Source organism: Triplophysa rosa, linkage group LG6 (genome assembly GCF_024868665.1).
Source record: "Triplophysa rosa linkage group LG6, Trosa_1v2, whole genome shotgun sequence".
NCBI lineage: Eukaryota > Metazoa > Chordata > Actinopteri > Cypriniformes > Nemacheilidae > Triplophysa > Triplophysa rosa.
In genome coordinates this window covers 24,313,892-24,334,750 of record NC_079895.1, presented here as the reverse complement: position 1 = coordinate 24,334,750, position 20,859 = coordinate 24,313,892, and the positions used below count along the sequence as shown (strand labels likewise).

Sequence of the window (20,859 nt, the reverse complement as noted above, 5' to 3'; positions counted from 1 at the left end):
AATTATGACTAAGATTAAGATTATCAAGAGCAGATAGCACCTGAGACTGTAGACCAGCACCAGACTTTACTCTTCTGTAAAAGACGCTTACAGAATTCATGATCTGAGAGAACATGAATCCAAAAACAACGAAAAAAATCACACTCAAATGATTTGAACTTTAGGACTTTCTTCCTTCCACAGAACACAAAAGAAGATATTTTGAGGAATGTTGGTACGCAGCAGACAGCGAACAGAGCTGGCCCCCATTTACTTCTATATCGAATATACCTTTCATTTCTAAAGTACTTGAAAAAGTAGTTACAACTCAATTATGTTCCTTCCTCCAAAGGAATGCCATCAATGAAGAATTCCGGTACGGTGTACCACAGGGCTCAGTTTTAGGGCATCTGCTCTTCGCACTATACATGCTTCCTAGGAGATATAATAAAGCAACACGGAGTTAGCTTTCACTGCTATGCTGATGAAAATCAACTTTATATTTCCTCGAAGCCTCATGAAACAAAGCAGTTCAACAGAATAATGGAATGCATAGTCGATATAAAAAACTGGATGAGTAACAACTTTTTATTACTTAACTCGGACAAACAGAAGTGTTACTTATTGGACCGAAAACTGCTATAAGTAACAACCAAGAATACTGTTTAATTAATGACGGATGTTCCATAAAAACCTTGTCGTCAGCAAAGAATCTTGGCATTTTATTCAATAGTAATCTGTCATTTGAAAGCCATGTCGCCAACACCTGTAAAACCGCGTTTTTTCATTTTAAGAATATATCTAAACTACGTCATATGCTGTCACTATCAGATGCAGAGAAGCTAATTCATGCATTCATGACGTCAAGACTAGATTATTGTAACGCACTATTAGGTGGCTGCCCTGTGGGCCTATTACCTAGCCTGTGGGGCTAGTTCAAACCGCAGCAGCTCGAGTTCTTACACAAGCTAAAAAGTATGAGCATATTGGCCCGGTTCTATCAACATTGCACTGGTTACCTATTAAGCAATGCATTTAATCTTACTGATTACCTATAAAGCCCTACACGGTTTAGCTCCTCAGTACCTGAGTGAGCTTCTCTTGTAGTACAGTCCTTCATGTTCACTATGTTCTCAGAGCTCCGATCAGTTGGCAATACCCAGAATTTCAAAATCAAGTTTAGGTGGTAGATCATTTTCCTATGGAACAGTCTTCCTTTTACTGTCCGGGAGGCAGACACACTCTGTCAGTTTAAATCTAGATTAAAGATGCATCTTTTCAACCTTGCATACATACACTTCCATAATACAAATCCTCTGAGGGTTTAGGCTGCATTAGTTAGATCAACTGGAACCAGGAACACATAACAACTGATGTACTTGCTGCATCAAAGAGTGTAGAACAGTACTCTACTCTCAGCTGTCTTTTTTCATTGTTCCGAGGCTACTGCAGCGAGCAGGATGCAGTCCATGCTCAGACTTGGTGGTAGAGCTGAGAGAGGGAAGCAGCGACCTGACAAGAGCTGATATGGTAGAGCTGAAAGAGGGAAGTGGTGACCCGTCAAGTCCTCACTACAAAAATGTCAACTGCTATTAGATTATTAATGATAATATTAAACCTATTATCAAACTATTTACTATTAAACTATTTATTATGTTTATTTTCTTTTTATTTCGCCTAGTTGTGCAAGCACTGTTGAGCTTGTAGACATGCTGCAGTTTTTGCCAAAGGGGAACTGGTTCCCCTGGTTGGGCCTGGGTTCTCCCAAGGTTTTTTTTTCCATTGGAGTTTTGGGTTCCTCGCCACCGTTTGGGCAACCCCCCCCTTGCTGGGCCCTATCTCCCGCTATGCGCGCTATGATATCTGCCAAACACATGACAACAGTGGCAGACTTCGCCTCCGCCTCGTTTTCATTTAGCGCGCTCTTCAATCCGCGGCCTTGCAGTGAACTTCAAGTTTTCGTCTCATTAACACACTATACAGTTGTTTGCCTCCGAATAAAGTGCTTCACATCCATGAAGGCATACTTTAGAAAACGATCGTGGTGTTATTTTCATTTAGATTTAAAACATTTTATTCTGTATGGCATTAGATGAACTCAAAGTCTTGCACAGAAGTGACGGACAGCACTCGTATACAGTGCTTATCAGAGTCGATGGCAAAGAAAGAAAAATATTCCTTACTGAAAAATAATGACCCAGCAGCAGATTGTGACATTAATTAGAACGATTTATGCTTGGGTTGTCCCTTTGAATAATAAAGTTTGTTAAACTTAACGTGAAAGGGATGATACAGATAAATATATATTTATTAAGATAATACATTTATTAAGACTAATAGAAAAGTGTAAAACAAAATTGATGCTAACCATACCTTTAGGAGCATTTCTTAATTTTCAATGTATTGGTAATATATGATAAATATTTGGGCATTGACATTTAATGTTGTAAAAGTAAACATTTTGTATTATCACATGTGTTTTGACTATACTTTAGCATTATAAACATTGAATTATCTAATTAAACTAAATTAAGGGCATGCATCAGTAAAATTGGGAATTGTTGGCCAATAATATAACAGGAATATAACAGCTTGACAATAAACTGTTTTTGCAATGTTGTCTTATATTATTGTCCTTTAAAACAATACTGTAAACTAAAAAATATTTTATGTAAAAACAGCCACTGTCTCCAAAATTATTTAATTATTCAACAGACACAGTAGTGCGTTATGTTCTATAAGATCATCATGTTTGCAGGGTGTTCCAGGGGATTAAAACGTGATATATTTCAGACCTAGTGGAGTTTAGTACATAGGTTGTCAACATGAGCCTCCCATGTAAGCATGTTATCAATATAAATACTGAGGTACTTATAAGAACACACCGGTTTAATTTGAGTGTCATAAATAACAACAGGACTGTGGGCACCGACTGCTCTGGGGTCAAAAACCATCTCTTCCATTTTCTTCCATTCTCAACATCTTTCATTTGTGTGCATCCTCTGCTGAGAACAATTCGAATAAAAAAAATTCGGAAGGTTGGTGTCACTTAATGACGTGTTTATTCTCGCTATAACAAGTAAGTTATACAGTAACTAGTAATCAGTTACGTGATAATTCCAGAGGTGAGTGCAGTCTAGTGTGATAACATCATATCATTCTCTTAAAAACATTAAAATACAAACACATTTTGTGTACACATCTCTTCTTAGAATCAGAGTGACACCAAGCAAGAAAATAAAAAGTGAACATTTATTCAACATTCAGTAAGGACATGGTAAAAATGAGTGTCTAATTGACCAGCCAAATTGTGTCTAAATGAAGTTGTTTAATAACAAAATTGTGATTAATGGAGATTGTGTATGATTGTGTGAATGCAATATCACACTAAAAATGTAGCTGTTGCTTATCAGCACAGCTGTGATTACATTATGTGATTATAACTTATTAACAGCCAATACAGATATTAAAGTGATAGTTCACCCCAAAAATATTTTTTTTCTTCATTTTTGAGCTTATCAAAAATACATATTCTGTCATTATTTAATAATGTCATTTAAAGCCTAGATTAAGACTCTTTCATCTGTGGAACACAAAAGAAGATATTTTGAGAAATGTGTCAGTGGTTTTGTGTTCATACAATAGAAGTCAATGGGGTCTAATGTTGTCATTCTTCAAAATATCTGTTTTTGTTTTCTGCAAAAGAAAGTCATACAGATTGAAAATAATTTGTATTTTGGGTTGAACTACCTTTAAGTCTCTATGAGAGCTTCCATCAAATAAACAGCTTCAGTGAGTCTTTTTTGTAAAAATGTTTTATTAAAAAGTATTTTGTCCACAGTAGTTAAGACTTTGGCACCTAAAACACAAACATAAAACAGTATACACCCATAATCTGAATTCCATCCAAACTCAAAGATAAAAGGGATAAATAAAGAAAAGATTTTACTTCATTAAAACAGTGCTTTCCTTTGTCTCCTGGCGGACACAAAGGCCACAGATTTTAACCAACCAATCAGATTAAAGAGGGGTGAATATTACATCATAAAAAGATGCCTACAAGGCACAAAGGTTTTCATTGTAAGACAGTGCTTGTTTTAGAAAAGATCACTAATATCACTGACAAAAATACAAACTCACAAAATTTATATAAAAAACACTGAAATCAGACACCAGGCAATAATACTGAAAAACAAAGGCAAGAAGTGTTGATTCACTGCAGGTGATTCCAGAAGGACCTTGCACAAAACTTTAGAGGTCATTCACTGTAAGCTTGATGAATATGGACGGTAACGCTCCGTTTTAATGGATTACCTCTAAACAGGCACAGATTAAAAAAACCACCCAATCAGAAGAGGCGTGATGTCACAGGTGGGCGGCAGGGTGAAAGCAGCAGGACAGAGTTTGCAGTGTGAGTGAAGAGTAGGACACTGAGGGAGCTAATAACAGTCTCTGTGGGCCATGTCCTCTCCGAAATTGGCCAAAACTAATATGCACACTTCTTCTTAAGGACTCTGGGCATCTGCTAGCAGGTCTGGTCTAAGGCACTCAATAGGACATTGGATGTTCTGTAGGAAAAAGTCAAACTTACATGTTAGCCAAATCCAAACCGGTTGCAAACCTCCAGATATGTTGAATCGTAATTGACCGTATACTCTTCTACTGTATATTCCTGGATTTGCTCAATTCATTTGTGCTTATTATTGCATTCAAAAAATGTTGATCAATCTTTTATCAAAATATACCGTAAGAATCATTCTGCCTGTAAAAATGACTTCCTTTTTGGCTGTCACTGATACTTTTTTCAACTCTTTCGCTCTACCCACCTGTTTCTATACTGGTAATGCTCACTTTTACCGACAAAATCAATTGCCAATAGATACAAACAAATCAAGTCCCTAAATACTTAATACCTTAAAGAAAAACAACACGTTGCATAGCAAATATTCACTCGTGCTAAAGGGACGCATAAAACTTCCCCTCATCTAAGATTAATGTGATTCTTTCTCTTCAGTTTTGGATGCCAAAGACTCACTAGTTTGCGTAGGGCGTTCTCTCTGTAGCGGTCGAAAACATCCGTGCGCCCTGGAGGCTGAATAAGGTCCACATCAACTTCAGCACCAGGCCTACGGCAACTCTCACAACGCCAGCCCTGAAGAACACAGCATGGTTTTAAACAACCCTCTTACACGGCAGTGAATTGTGTAATAAAAGCCAAATGCATGATGTCTTTACACTAATACAAGTACACAAATGTACCTGGACAGATAGGTCACACTTAAAAATGTTTACATTTCATTCCATATCATAAGAAAATTCAATTCAAGTGGCATCTGCACATGAACAGTTTCAACAAAACTAACTTCATTTTGTCTTACCATTTGGAAACTTTAAACTATTATTATTAACCTAGTCCTTAGGTCATTTTCAGTGGATGCGTGAAGTATATTACATAACAAATTAAAAGCCACCTATCTTTTTGTCATACTTTTTTTTTTAGCTTCTAGAGGTCTCACATACTGACAAAATGCATTAGATTAAAGCGTCTGCCAAGTGCGTAATACATGTAGTATATATGCGTGATATGTAATATTTAGTAATAAAATATAAAAGTGATAGTTTACCAAAAAAGGAAAATTCGGTCATTATTTTCTCGCCACCTTTATGTTCCGCAGAACACAAAAGAAGATATTTTGAAAAAGGTTGGTAACCGAACAGCACTGGCCCCCCCTTCACTTCTATTGTATTGACACAAAACCAATGCAAGCGAATGGGGGCCGGTTAACAACATACTTAAAAATATCTTCTGTTGTGTTCCGCGGAAGAAAGAAAGTCATGCAGGTTTGAAATGACAGTTTTTTGGGTGAACTATCACCTTAAATGTCCAAAAATGTACATGCCACATATTCATAATAAAGAAACTTAAATTCAGACACAAAGAAAACCTACAGTACACAAGAATGAAGGTTTTATGTTACCTGTTGTCCTCCATAACAGGTGCAGGTGCAGATGGCTCCGAGATACTCCTTCTGCCACTGGTTGCCAACCTGGTACACCTTCCCATCATCATAGCAGGTGGACTCATCTACAGCAGACCACACATAACCAGTCAGTTATGCAACCACACACCCTGATTTTAAAAACAACTTCATGTAGAAAGTTTCTTCAACTTACGGGGTTCACACTTAAATTCTCCTTTGCCATTGCCCAGACAGGTACAGCTCATCATGTGACCGTTCTCAGCATGACGGTCCCACTTTTCGCCAATTCTGTAGTTGTGGCCGTTGTCATGACACCACTCTGCACATTGAAAAATGCGTTTTTTAGCATTATACACTGTGAATATTCGAAGTCCTTCGTACATCAAGACATTTGAGCAACAGTGAACTTGTTCTCAGTGAGTTCATCCGTCACACTCTTTCCTTCATTCACACGGTGCTTGCACCGTAAGCTTCTCTCAGAGTTTGATATCGTCTGGTGAGAAGTTGACAATATAAATCTGAGATGTACTTTAAGCCACCTCGTCATGTTTGGTCACTTCTACAAACATGTCAAGAAATGCTAGCATGGACAACAGTTTGTATAAAGATGCATGAAAACAATAACGGCAAACTGTTGCCGATGCTAGTGTAAGGTGTGGTGGTAGCGTGCAGCAGCGGTCTTCATTCACTCACTGGATGAATCACATCTGAAATGGCCACTGCCAAGACCGAGACACTTGCACCAGAGTTTAAAGCCCGTCTCTGACATACGCTCCCACTCCGCGCCCACCTCGTGGTAGGTGGCGGTGAATGTATCATAACACACATCCCTGCTTGTAGGAATCCCTCCAGCACCTGGAACTAAAGCATAATGAACGTAAGAATAAGAATATATGCTGTTAAACACATTACATTAAGGTACCCTTTATAAATGTGGTCATTAATGATTAATAAGTAATTTACAAATGCATTATAAAGCAGTTATAACTGCATGAATAAAAAGGGGGATTCTAACGAAATACAGTACCTGCCAAATAGTGAGCAGGTATAAGGAAAAACAACATAACACCCTACAGTGTCCAGTCTGACAGCCTATATTGCAAACAACATCAAGATAATAATGAATCTGCTTTTCGACTAAATACATTTATTAAGCATTTATAACATGCGAGTTAAAAATGGCTCACTATTTGGCATGTATTTCGTTAGAATGCCTATTTTTATTCATGCAGTTATAACTGCTTCATAATGCATTTGTAAATGACTTATTAATCATTAATGAACACATTTATAAATGCTTTATAAAGGGTACCTTCATGTAAAGTGTTACCAATAACTGCACTCATTCGTATAGGGAAGCTTTACCGCTGTTTCTGACCGTCACGACGTCTTCCAAAACTTTTTGTTTTTGCTCTCCATTGACAGACTCCACAACAACGTTATAGGAGGCACCAGAAGTGAGACCGATCAGTGTGGCGCTATTGGATGTGCCAGGCAGACGCATCTGAGGAGGGAAGAGAACACAAGAGAGAAAGATACTGTATGAGGTGCAAACATAAAATCGTAATTGTAATAGGTCGACCGTCTGGTGTACAAGCATCAAACTGCAACCCTAAATTTAACATTAAACCACAAACATGTCAGATTCGGCCAAACTTGTTAACTCACCTGGAAACTCTTCTCATTGATCTCCGTGATGGGACTGCAGGACACAACATACTCCGAAGTGTGCGGCACAGGCTGCCAAATGATTGTGGTCTGGGTCTGAGATTCCTGTGGCAGGTTTGTCTCATTGTAAAGGTCTAAGAAGGGGAATCCTGATTCAGGACCCTCGTTCACCTTCACCACTGGAACTCTCTGGCCATCGGCTCCCGGCAGGGGGATGTAGACCAGGGGCTTGTGCTGGTTTGCTGCGTGCTGGCCATTGTTGCCCAGGTTGAAGCTCTGATATTCGGTGTAGATACGTTGGCCCTGCTGCCCCAGTGTGTTGTCTCTGTTTGGCCCCAACACATGCACGTGGTTGTTGAAGTTGTCATTGTCTTCTGGGACATCCAGGATTTCATGAAGAGGTCGGCTGGGTACGGGCAACTGGGGGGGCAGCGGTAGACTTTGCACTTCTAACAAAAAAATGTGTCGGAGATAAGCAAATGGAGTAACGCACCTTTTGGCCACAAGAGGGCACTGTAAGTACTTTCAATATGTAACGGAAAGTTCATAAAGATGCACTTACGGGTTTTTGCTTTTCCAACCAGCGGAATGCTTCTCTGAGCGTTATTTAAAGCAACAATTTTGATGACGTATTCAGTGTCTGGTTTCAAACCTGCATGTGACCACAAACACAACAATAACGACAAAAGAGATGATTAACTGGCACGGTCTCCGTGGAAATAACAGTGTGCAGAGACGGAGACATCTTGAGAGCTAGATAACCAAGAAACAATACCAGAGATAACAGCAAAGGTCGTGCCAGCCAGACGTCTAGGAGTCAACTCTTGTGGAACATCTCCACGCTTCTCATACGTGATGTAATATCCAGTGATGGTGCTCCGTGGAGGCTCCCAGACGAAGGAGATGGTGGTGGGGGTCAGAGAGGTGAACTGAATATTTGTAGGAGGGCTTATAACTGGTTTGGCTGAAAAAAAAAACATATTCATACATTATATGTACGTATATAATGTACAGTGGCCCCAAAAAGTATTTATGTGTTTGGTACTCAAATGTACAGTATAGCTTGAATGCACTGTGCTCAAATGCTTTGGAAATCAACTTTTTCTAAATGCATATAAAATAAAATAAAAACTGCATTGACATTCGCATTGGTCATTTGAAAGAGTACCTGTAGTAGCTGTAAGGGTGAACGGCTGACTGCGTGCATTTCCATTCAGAGTAAAGATATTGATCTTATAGTTGGTTCCTGGCATCAGACCTGCAAAAGACAATCATTTAACTTCATTAATTCTCATCCAAATAAGTAATTATGTGCCAAGCGTGACACTGTAGTGACACTACAGCCTGTGGTATTACCATAGGAAAAAGATGTACCTGTAATCGTATATGTGCGTGAATCGGGTTCGACGATTCTCTGAACAGGTTTATGGCCACCAATGGTGGGCGTGGCTTCTACGAGGAATCCGGAGATAGTTTCGATCTTCGAGCGCCAGGTGAGGGTGATGGAGGAATCTTTTACGTTGGATATACGAACACGACGAGGTGGGCTGATGTCTGAGAAAAGAAGATCTTAATTGAGCGCTGCCCAGCAGATAAAGCAATCTGATTGCTTGGTTTAAGGGAAGATGTCTTACTGTCAGGTGTCGTGACTTCTCCTTTAACACGTTGGCTGGTGAGGGAATCCTTTACACCATAAACCTCTACTTCATAGTCGGTGCCAGGCTATAAACACACATGAGCGTGGGAAAAAATGAAGTTTAGAAAACATGCTTCATGGAAGTAACATAATTCCATGAACCAACCTGGCAAATGCATCGATCTTTGATCTACCCATTGAGCAAAATGACAAGGAAGGTAGAACGTATGAGGTTTGCCTGATGGAGATTAAAGAGTTGACTCAAAAATGAAAATTCTTTCATCATTTATTCACCTTCATGTCATTTCAAACCTGTATAACTGACTTTCTTTAGCAGAACACAAAATCAGATATTTTGAAGAATGTTGGTAAACGAACAACATTGGGTCTCACTGACTTCAATTGTATGAACACAAAACCACCGAGACATTTCTCAAAATGTCTTCTTTTGTGTTCCACGTACAAGTTTTGAACCCTATGAGGGTGAATAAATAATGACATCAATTTTAATACTGGCCTCAGCGTATAACTGGGACACAGCTTAGAAGTCAAGGCTAGAGGTTAGCAAGGCCAAAGAACAGCTGTTTCAATTCATATTTATCCATTAAATCCCCTAGTGCTCCTTCTTTTAAGCTAATTTTCGACATGGGAAAAGCACGACAAAGTGAAAGTCCTCTGCAAACACCCTGGGGATGGGATCAAAGGGATTCGTTCCACAGCATGACTAACATCAATGAGGTTAAAGTTCTGTGAGAATGAACTTCTGTAGTGTGAAATGGATATTTACCATGAGTGCGGTGGCGTGGAACTCGGTGGAGTCAGGGGCGATGCTGACCTCCTTAGTGGGGCCACTCTTACTCTTGGGGGTGATGGCCACGCGGTAACCTGTCAGCTTGACGTTGGAAGATGGCCAGGAGACGGTGAAGGATGTTCGACTCACTTGGGAGAAGACCAAACTGGTGGGTCCAGGAATAGCTACAGGAAAAAAAGAACATTAATTAACAAGTCAGAAATTATATTTGGATGTTGCTGTTCCAAATGGTTTTAAAGGGATAGTTCACCCAAAAATGAAAATTCTTTAATCATTTATTCATCCTCATGTCATTCCAAACTGATATGACTTACTTTCTACAGCAGAACACAAAAGAAGATATTTTGAAGAATGTTGGTAACCAAACAACGCTGGACCCAATCATGCAACTGTATGGACACAAAACCGCATTTCTCAAAATATCTTTTTTTGTGTTTCACAGAAGAATGCGTCATATATAGGTTTTAAAGATGAGGGTAAATAAATCATGACAAAATGTTTCTTTTTTTGGGTGAACTATCCCTTTAAGGATGTTAGTACGTGGTTGCTAGGGTGTTCTCGGTTTGGTCAATTACCTTAGAAGGTACCAATTATAATTAATTAAAAACGGTATTGTTAGAATTGTTATGGTAAAAAAAGACTGTTGGTGAATCTGAAGAACAGTTGTTCAATACCTGTTGTCTGCGTGGCCACCAGAGGAGTGCTGGGGGTCCGGTCATGCAAAGCAATGACTTTAACCGTGTACTCTGTGCCAGGTCTGAGGCCATGAAGCACTGCAAATTCATCTTCTCCACGCGGGGCGGGGAACAGCTCTCTCTCGCCCTCTTCTGGACTGTAGTATAACACTCTGTATGAGGACACCACACCATCAGGACTGTCCCAGGAGATGCGCATGGAGGTGGAGTCCACGTCAGTGAAGCTTAGGTCTTTAGGTTTGTCCACAGCTGAGAGAGAGAAATATTTAAAACTATTAATTTATCATATTTCAACTTCATCTGTAGTGGAAATCAGGCAAGCTGAGATTTTGGTTATTTCTCAGTTCGAACACCTACTTGTGACCACAGTTTCAACCAATGGGGGGCTTTCTCCATCCTGACCGAGCGCATATACGCTGACAGTGTACTCCGCTGTCGGCATCAAGCCAGAGAATGTCATTTCAGTCTGGTCTGCAATTGCACATAAAAAACACATCTATTTTACCCATGTGTTGACATGAGCTCATTTTTTATAGCAATGTACAAAAGACGGAATAGAGCGAAAACTTGTCATAAAAATCACCTGGAGCCACCACTTCAGAGAAAACAGGTCCCTGTCCATTTAGTGGCGTTCCTGTGACACGATACCCTGAGATGGGACCTGCTGCTGGACTCCAGCGTACAGTAATAGTGTTGTCCTTAACGTCAGTCACCTCCATCTTGGATGGAGAGTCAATATCTATAAAGAAAACAAGGGTTTATTTTAACGTTCCTCGTGGTGCCCTTTCACCAGTATCCATTTCAAGACCAGAAATTTACAGTAGAACAGCAAAGGCCAGACTGAAGCATTGCACTTGTACCTGTTCTGTGAATAACATGAATGGGGGTGCTGGAGGCAGGACTGTCCCCTCTGCCGGTCACGGCATATACGGTGATGGTGTAATCTGTGCCAGGACGGAGACCTTCAATGGTGGCAGTAGATTGCGAGCCAAAGACAGTAAATTCCTGAGGAGCATCTAAACCTCCTGGATGGGGACAACAAAATTGAGGAAAAATGACAGTCAGATGTTTGTAGCAGTAAGCAAGAGTGTTATGCACTTATTCGTTTTTGCATTTTTGTTGTTTGAAAAAATTCAGGTATAACTTACGCATAAATATAAGACATAAGTTTGCATTTAAACTTATTTTGGACTTGTTTTGGATGCGAATGCATGATTTCAAACACATTTATTAGACATTTTGTTTGATATTTTATCTGCATATTTATTCATTTAACTCATTAAAGGTTATTCAAGACACAAATATTTGTTTCTTTGTTTTTGGAAGCTGAATTCAAATTTTTTCATTGAACTGAATAAAACAAAAATTCTTCACCTGACTCTCCATGTGTGATCCTGTAGTACCGCACAGTGACAGAGGGGGCGTCCCAGCGAACAGTGATGCTGGTTGGCGTTGAGGAGATAACCTCCAGATCAGTTGGGGCGTCAGAAACTAGCAAACACACAGCGACGGTAAGAAACAATCCGAATAAAATCTACAGTGAGAGAAGACAGGAAGTGATGTAACAGGAAGCCATTTTAAAATCAATCATACTGGTAGATTGAGTTCCAGTCAGTGGCAGGCTCTGACGGTTTCCGCTGACGGCAAAGATGCTGATGCTGTACTCCGTCTCCGGGGTCAGGCCCGTGAGAGTGAAGTGGCTTCTCGACGGGGGCAGTCTCTCCTCTCTGGCACGCCCCCCCCTGGTCATCTGGTAGCTGATAAGATATCCTGAGATCACGGCTCGAGGAGCCTGCCAGCGCACGGTGAAAGAGTTGGTGCCGATATCAGAAAACTGCAGGGAGACCGGAGAATCCAGGACTGTGGAGTAAAAATATGATACGAAACTTAGTCAGAACGGTTAGATGAGAACTAAAAGATGCAGGTTGACACATACTGCACCCAACTCACCTGTTCTCTGAGTGCCAATGACAGGTGAGCTCGTTCTACCCTCATAGACAGACTGCACACTCACCAGGTACTCGGTGTTGGCCACTAGATCTAAAAGCGAAAATAAAGACTTAATAGTGGACCCTAGTACTAATCAGACAACCGTGGAAATATTCTGCTGTTACGTACTGTAAAGAACGATAAAATCAGCGTTTCCCATCACAATCTGCTCGACGGTGTCATCGTCGTCATCGACTGGGTGATAGTGGATGATGTAGCGTTCAATATCAGAGGATTTATGCACCTTAGGGGGTTTCCAGGTTACCCTCATACTGTCTGCCTTCACTCCATCGAATGATAAATCAGATGGGGCAGGGACAGCTGTAGATGTAAAACAAGATGCACTTTCTTCAGATTTTTCCTCAAACATAATTAAACAGTCGGTAGCAGTGCGATTTGTGCACACCGCATCATAAAGAGATCAAGATGTGAACATGTTGAACCTTGGTATAATGTCAGTTTAAACATGACGGGGTAAAAGCCGCTGGTAAAGGAAAGAGTGGGAAAACCATCCCGAGAAGTCAGACTAACAATCTGTTTATGAGACAGTAGTAGACATCACACAGACTGATGCCATGTGCTTCTACACGTCAGTTTTCTCCATTACACTCCAACTCCCGGCTGCTCGTTTCTCCTCAATCGGCTTTTAAATGAGGATATGGCTTCCATATGTCTTATAAGACAAAGAAATATTGTCATAATAACTGATTTCTTAAAATATATTTTTAAATATTTAGAAAGTTAAGAGACTAAAACTGTGATAAAAATCCAGGTTATCACATAAAAAAACAAACATTTTTTTAACTTTTCCTAAAAACATGTAGAAATATTACTGTTGTACTGCTTAAGAGTGAATATGAACTTGTTTTCTTTGTAGTATTTGAGGTCTAGAAAAAAATAAAATAATAATAAATACTGTTATTTTGGCCTGTTTCTCCACTTTTTGAGATTCAGGTTTTTCTGCAAAAAGTATAGTTACTACAAACGCACTTTTACCTGTCTGCTGAGTGATGGTGATGGGCTCGCTCTCGCCATTTTCCGTGACGGTGGTGATGGTGATGTCATAATCAATGCCGGGCTCCAGTCCGTGCACGGTATAAAAGCCTGTCGTGGGCTCCACATATTCAACAAGAATTGGTAGACTGTCTCCAGCAGCCAACACGGTGATGCGGTACCCAGTGACAGCCGTGGAGTTCAGGGGCTTCCAGGTGAGGCCGATGGTGGAGTCAGTGACGTTGATAAAGTTAAGGTCAGTTATTTTGGGCACATCTGAAGAAGAAAAGTGCCAGAAGCCCAATACAGACACAGAGGCGATGGGTTAGTCTTCTATTTAAAGAAATAGATCCTTCATGGTTCATATTGTGAGCGATACTGAACCATGGATAAGCATTTGTGATGTGAGAAAAGCACGATCACAAATGTGTGAGTAATGTTAAAACTTTAGGGTCAAAACCTGACCAAAAATGTGAAATGAAAAAGCTTGGATGCTCCGTTTGTCAACATTAAAAGCACAGATGAAAATATCATGAATATTTTGTTCATCTGTTGGTTAAGAGACTTGTAATGATGACAGAAGAAACAAGTCAACTGTGTTTTTGATTCACTTTTTTTTTACACAAATATTGAAAGCAATGTGTATTCAGTCAACTACATGAATGTTGTCTGTGTTTAATGTCTCACACAAAATGGACATTAAATCATTTTTTTAAAATATATTTTATTACGCAGACAAACCATGTACAGTAAATGAAAAGAAACACATGGATTAAATCAATTATTGAAACGATTACAATACACATGTTTTTATAGTTTATGCACATTATGAATAAGTACTGACATAATATGAAAGTGATCTTTTAAAAAATATTTCCCCCCCAACTGCTACATTTCTTCAGTGATAATGGATACTTTCACTCATTTTAGGTATGAAGAGGTTTTACACCTACCTGGAGTCACAGTGGAGGAGACGGGAACGCTCTCCATGTCGTCCTTCACAGTAAACACGCTGACATTGTACTCCACTCCTGGACTCAGGTTATCCAAAGTGCACGAGGTCTGTCCTGCCTTTACAAACTCCTCCAGTGAGTTCCCCTGCTGCCCGTTGGTGGGGGTGCAAGTCACTCTGTAGCCCGTGATGTCTGATAAGAGCAAGCAGTACATTAGTCAATATGTTACCTAAAGAAATCCTAATGTTGGATAGCAGCTGTAAGTCCCACCTTCTAATTTAAACAGCCAATCAAAAGGAATAGAAATGGTGTCATTTTTACTATAGAATGCTCAGGTGCAGTGCTTGAACCAGCCAAAAATCATTTTATATTGTTGACATATCGCTGCTGTCTTTTTGAAACCTTGTGTATTTCATCATTTTTATTTTTTGCTATAAATCTATTATTAGTCACCCCGTTACGTTTGTCACTAAGTTTTTCAAATGTTGAACCAATAAAATGCATTAAAAAGTGCTTGTCAACCATTTAAAGGTCCAGGTTTTTTTCCATTTCCTGAAAAAATGTAGACATCCGAGGTTTCGGAAGGACAGCGATGATGTTATTTTAATATACGTATTTTGGAGAAATAGGTTTCCCTAATTTTTTAATTTAAGTACATTAAAGGGATACTTCACCCAAAAAATAAACATTCTGTCATCATTTTTACATCCTCAAGTTGTTCCAAACCTGTATAAATGTCTTTGTACTGATGAACACAATGAAAGATTTGGAAAAATGTATACAACTGACATTTCTGGAACATCATTGACTACCATAGTAGGAAAAGTTATACAATAATGAATAATTATTGTATAATTTTTGCTCTGTCAAACACAAAAGAAGATATTTTGAAGAATTTAGGAAAGCAAACAAGTTCTAGGGCACCTTTGACTACTATTTAAATTTTTATGGTAGTCGATGTCTTAGAAATGTGAGTTGCTAACGTTCTTCCAAATATCTTTCTTTGTGTTCAACAGAACAAGGAAATGTATACAGGTTTGGAACAACTTGGAGGGACTAATTCATGACAGAATTTTAATTTTTGGTTGGAGTATCCCTTTAAAGAACCTAGATTTAGTTGAATTAAAGAAAAGATGACTTCAAATGCATTATCACTTTATCAATAAACAAGAATGTTTTACATTTAGGAACAAATATTAGCTTGTGTTTCAAGTATTTGTCGTGAGTGAAAGTGTGGTGCTAACCTGGAGTTTTGGCATCGGCCCATTGAACGATCAGCTCTCCTGTGTTTGGGTTGGACTCCAGGTTCAGGTCAGTGGGTGGAGAAAGAGCTACAGAAAGACATCATAAGACAGCTGAAACTTCTCTCTCACATTCTCAGATATTTATTCACCGTTCGACTCAATAGAAGTCGATCAGGGGTTATTCACACTTACGGGTGACCACACGTCGAGTGATGGGGCTGCCGTGATGATGGCCGTTGATGACCGGCTGCACGCTGTAAGTGTACTCAACTCCAGGTGTCAGGCCTGAGATGAAGATATTACCAGACTCGGAGGTCATGTCTTGGGGGGCTTCTCCACCTTGACTGGGCCTCACGTTCACCTACAGAACAGGATGAGAATGCCATATTACTGTTAAGAGCCAGTTGCCGTAAAAGAGGCACTGCAAATTTTATCCTGTGATTTATTTCCTGATTTAAATATATTATTGGAAATGAATGTGATTTTGTTCTTTACTCGTTCAACACACTGTATACTACAAGACTAGAAATAGCAAAGGCATAGAGAGTTGACTTTATATACACTCTGAGTTTCTTTTTTATTTAGTGATCAAGGGTAAAATGTGTATTAAAGTGAATAATAATTTTGCAAGGTGAGACTTGAACTGTTTCTTTCGTTCACATGTGTCGTAAATCACCCAATAAAGCCAAAAATGAAGACCTCATTACATTGTAAGCAATTCTAGGCGCAGGGGTCCAGGTGATGATGATGGCCGTGTCTGTGACATTAGTGCTGAAGACAGGAGCACTTCCCATTGGTTGAACTGAAAGGCAGAAAAAACATCAATTGCTTTAGAGCTTCATTGATTTGAATCATAATCTACTCTCAGGACAAAGAAATGTGTCTAAAAACTACAAAATGTATGCTACTAATCATATATTCTGGTTTCTTAAATTCAAGGTCAAACTAAAACTATAGACATTTATCTTTCTCTGATGAAGTCTTTTCTCAGTGACGTTGATAAAGTTAAGGTCAGTTATTTTGGGCACATCTGNAAGAAGAAAAGTGCCAGAAGCCCAATACAGACACAGAGGCGATGGGTTAGTCTTCTATTTAAAGAAATAGATCCTTCATGGTTCATATTGTGAGCGATACTGAACCATGGATAAGCATTTGTGATGTGAGAAAAGCACGATCACAAATGTGTGAGTAATGTTAAAACTTTAGGGTCAAAACCTGACCAAAAATGTGAAATGAAAAAGCTTGGATGCTCCGTTTGTCAACATTAAAAGCACAGATGAAAATATCATGAATATTTTGTTCATCTGTTGGTTAAGAGACTTGTAATGATGACAGAAGAAACATGTCAACTGTGTTTTTGATTCACTTTATTTACACAAATATTGAAAGCAATGTGTATTCAGTCAACTACATGAATGTTGTCTGTGTTTAATGTCTCACACAAAATGGACATTAAATCATTTTTTTTAAATATATTTTATTACGCAGACAAACCATGTACAGTACATGGAAAGAAACACATGGATTAAATCAATTATTGAAACGATTACAATACACATGTTTTTATAGTTTATGCACTTTATGAATAAGTACTGACATAATATGAAAGTGATCTTTTAAAAAATATTTCCCCCCCAACTGCTACATTTCTTCAGTGATAATGGATACTTTCACTCATTTTAGGTATGAAGAGGTTTTACACCTACCTGGAGTCACAGTGGAGGAGACGGGAACGCTCTCCATGTCGTCCTTCACAGTAAACACGCTGACATTGTACTCCACTCCTGGACTCAGGTTATCCAAAGTGCAGTTTCATGCAGATTAAACATTTTGATAATGATAACAAGAGAGCATTTATTCCTCAGGATATAATGTAAGTTTGTTGTGGATATAGTTCACTATAAATAATATGTTGAGTAATATATGACTGAAAACGCCATACCTTAATATCCAGGTGCATTTTGCTGCGTTCGTTTTGCAGGCTACTGAAAATGTGTTTATTTTTATTTCATTTAGACTGTATTCACTAAAACGCATAAACTGATAGCTTTTTTATTTTGCGTTGACAAAGTAGGCTATATTTAGCTTAAGATGGAGGCGTGTTTGTTTGCTAAATGAAAATCTTTTTGTTTTAATTGTACCTCATTGCTACTTGTACTTCATATAAATAAATGAATAAAAGTACTTTAAAACTGCAGTCTTTGTCATTTAAAAAAATGTACATAGAAATAACACAACAATAGCTTTTATATTTTTCTCCTCATTTCTCTATCTCATTGTTTGTCTGTGTTCAGTCTTTAGCTGTGAACACATATCTGCCCAATATGAACAACTACTAAGCACAACTGGGGCAATGTCAGCCATTATGATCAAATTCCATTCATAATATAGTGAAAATACGATTTGATTAAACATGATTAATGTTTACGACTGGCATGCTGGCTGCACTGACAAAAAATTCCTTTAGCCAAAGAATAGACAAGAGTACTATTACACACTATTTTTTATTAAAGTTTTTATTTCAGTGTAAATGCAGTCTGTAGCTTACATAGTTTATTCATTTTCTCTTGTAGCATTAAATGTTATACATAACTTTTATTGCAGCGTGCCACGTATGTCATTGACTTTGCAGGACCCACAAAAGTTCTTTATAAAAATTGTATACATGTCTAATATATTAAATGTATATGCACAAACGCTTGAAGCCAGCGCGCATAGTGGGGCAGCTAGCAGCAAGCGTGCACTAAGCACACTGTGGGTAAAAGCACCAACAGCAAACGCTGGGAGTGAGCGCACACATCCCGGGCAGCTGCCTAGATTGCAGCGGTATGAGCTTGGCTATGCTGCAGCAACAACAAACGATCAACCCGTGTAGTCTTGTGGGCGTGGTCGCAATTTGAAAAATGTAAATCCTTTTAACATTTACATTTTTACACTATTTTAACTCCCATATAATATTCAGTTTTGTTAAAAAACACTTGTCAATAATTCAGATTTACGAAATTCAAATTCAGATTGTTTTGTCATATTTCTGGCTCCAAATTAGTCACCCCGTTATGTTTGTCACTAAGTTTTTCAAATGTTGAACCAATAAAATGCATTAAAAATTGCTCGTCAACCATTTAAAAGTCCAGGTTTTTTTCCATTTTCTGAATAAAACAGCTAATTTAGACAACCAAGGTTTCGGAAGGACAGCGATGATGTTATATACGTATTTTGGAGAAATAGGTTTCCCTAATTTTTCAATTTAAGTACATTAAAGGGATACTTCACCCAAAAAATAAACATTCTGTCATCATTTTTACATCCTCAAGTTGTTCCAAACCTGTATAAATGTCTTTGTTCTGATGAACACAATGAAAGATTTGGAAAAATGTATACAACTGACATTTCTGGAACATCATTGACTACCATAGTAGGAAAAATAAAAATTTTTGCTCTGTCAAACACAAAAGAAGATATTTTGAAGAATTTAGGAAAGCAAACAAGTTCTAGGGCACCTTTGACTACTATTTATTTTTGGCAGTCGATGTCTTAGAAATGTGAGTTGCTAACGTTCTTCCAAATATCTTTCTTTGTGTTCAACAGAACAAGGAAATGTATACAGGTTTGGAACAACTTGGGGGGACTAATTCATGACAGAATTTTCATTTTTGGTTGGAGTATCCCTTTAAAGAACCTAGATTTAGTTGAATTAAAGAAAAGATGACTTCAAATGCATTATCACTTTATCAATAAACAAGAATGTTTTACATTTAGGAACAAATATTAGCTTGTGTTTCAAGTATTTGTCGTGAGTGAAAGTGTGGTGCTAACCTGGAGTTTTGGCATCGGCCCATTGAACGATCAGCTCTCCTGTGTTTGGGTTGGACTCCAGGTTCAGGTCAGTGGGTGGAGAAAGAGCTACAGACAGACATCATAAGACAGCTGAAACTTCTCTCTCACATTCTCAGATATTTATTCACCGTTCGACTCAATAGAAGTCGATCAGGGGTTATTCACACTTACGGGTGACCACACGTCGAGTGATGGGGCTGCCGTGATGATGGCCATTGATGACCGGCTGCACGCTGTAAGTGTACTCAACTCCAGGTGTCAGGCCTGAGATGAAGATATTACCAGACTCGGAGGTCATGTCTTGGGGGGCTTCTCCACCTTGACTGGGCCTCACGTTCACCTACAGAACAGGATGAGAATCCCATATTACTGTTAAGAGCCAGTTGCCGTAAAAGAGGCACTGCAAATTTTTTCCTGTGATTTATTTCCTGATTTAAATATATTATTGGAAATGAATGTGATTTTGTTCTTTTCTCATTCAAGACACTGTATACTACAAGACTAGAAATAGCAAAGGCATAGAGAGTTGACTTTAAATAAAAAAGAACCTCAAGAGTGTACTGTATATAGTGATCAAGGGTAAAATGTGTATTAATGTGAAAAATCATTTTGTAAGGTGAGACTTGAACCGTTTCTTTCGTTCACATGTCGTAAATCACCCAATAAAGCCAAAAATGAAGACCTCATTACATTGTAAGCAATTATAGGCGCAGGGGTCCAGGTGATGATGATGGCCGTGTCTGTGACATTAGTGCTGAAGACAGGAGCACTTCCCATTGGTTGAACTGAAAGGCAGAAAAAACATCAATTGCTTTAGAACTTCATTGATTTGAATCATAATCTACTCTCAGGACAAAGAAATGTGTCTAAAAACTACAAAATGTATGCTACTAATCATACATTATCACTACATAATTGTCTATATTGTATATTGTGTTTTTGCTGTTTTGTACATTGCCTATTTCTCTATTATTGTATATTATTATTATTTTTTATCATCCGTGTTCTGTCCTGTTGCTGTATTTCTGTTGCACTGTGGAGCTTCTGTCACTATAACAAATTCCTCGTATGTG

General features: G+C 38.6%; 1 protein-coding gene across 1 annotated transcript in view; it reads right to left on the bottom strand.

The window, feature by feature from the left end:
* Nucleotides 1–3,044: 3,044 nt before the first annotated feature.
* fn1a (fibronectin 1a) overlaps nt 3,045–20,859 on the bottom strand; it is a 35,136-nt gene continuing 17,321 nt past the window's right edge. The window contains exons 21-46 of the mRNA XM_057336202.1: nt 16,657–16,751; nt 16,142–16,310; nt 15,950–16,036; nt 14,706–14,897; nt 13,756–14,028; nt 12,889–13,080; nt 12,721–12,810; nt 12,364–12,630; nt 12,145–12,261; nt 11,631–11,795; nt 11,354–11,509; nt 11,128–11,241; nt 10,750–11,019; nt 10,052–10,239; nt 9,263–9,350; nt 9,003–9,182; nt 8,797–8,886; nt 8,404–8,592; nt 8,191–8,280; nt 7,629–8,077; nt 7,326–7,464; nt 6,654–6,821; nt 6,154–6,279; nt 5,958–6,064; nt 5,015–5,131; nt 3,045–4,547 (exon numbers count right to left, since the gene is read on the bottom strand). Of these exons, the coding sequence (XP_057192185.1) occupies nt 4,485–4,547; nt 5,015–5,131; nt 5,958–6,064; nt 6,154–6,279; nt 6,654–6,821; nt 7,326–7,464; nt 7,629–8,077; nt 8,191–8,280; nt 8,404–8,592; nt 8,797–8,886; nt 9,003–9,182; nt 9,263–9,350; nt 10,052–10,239; nt 10,750–11,019; nt 11,128–11,241; nt 11,354–11,509; nt 11,631–11,795; nt 12,145–12,261; nt 12,364–12,630; nt 12,721–12,810; nt 12,889–13,080; nt 13,756–14,028; nt 14,706–14,897; nt 15,950–16,036; nt 16,142–16,310; nt 16,657–16,751 (4,181 nt within the window). The 3' untranslated portion in view covers nt 3,045–4,484. The remainder of the gene's footprint in view (nt 4,548–5,014; nt 5,132–5,957; nt 6,065–6,153; nt 6,280–6,653; nt 6,822–7,325; nt 7,465–7,628; nt 8,078–8,190; nt 8,281–8,403; nt 8,593–8,796; nt 8,887–9,002; nt 9,183–9,262; nt 9,351–10,051; nt 10,240–10,749; nt 11,020–11,127; nt 11,242–11,353; nt 11,510–11,630; nt 11,796–12,144; nt 12,262–12,363; nt 12,631–12,720; nt 12,811–12,888; nt 13,081–13,755; nt 14,029–14,705; nt 14,898–15,949; nt 16,037–16,141; nt 16,311–16,656; nt 16,752–20,859) is intronic.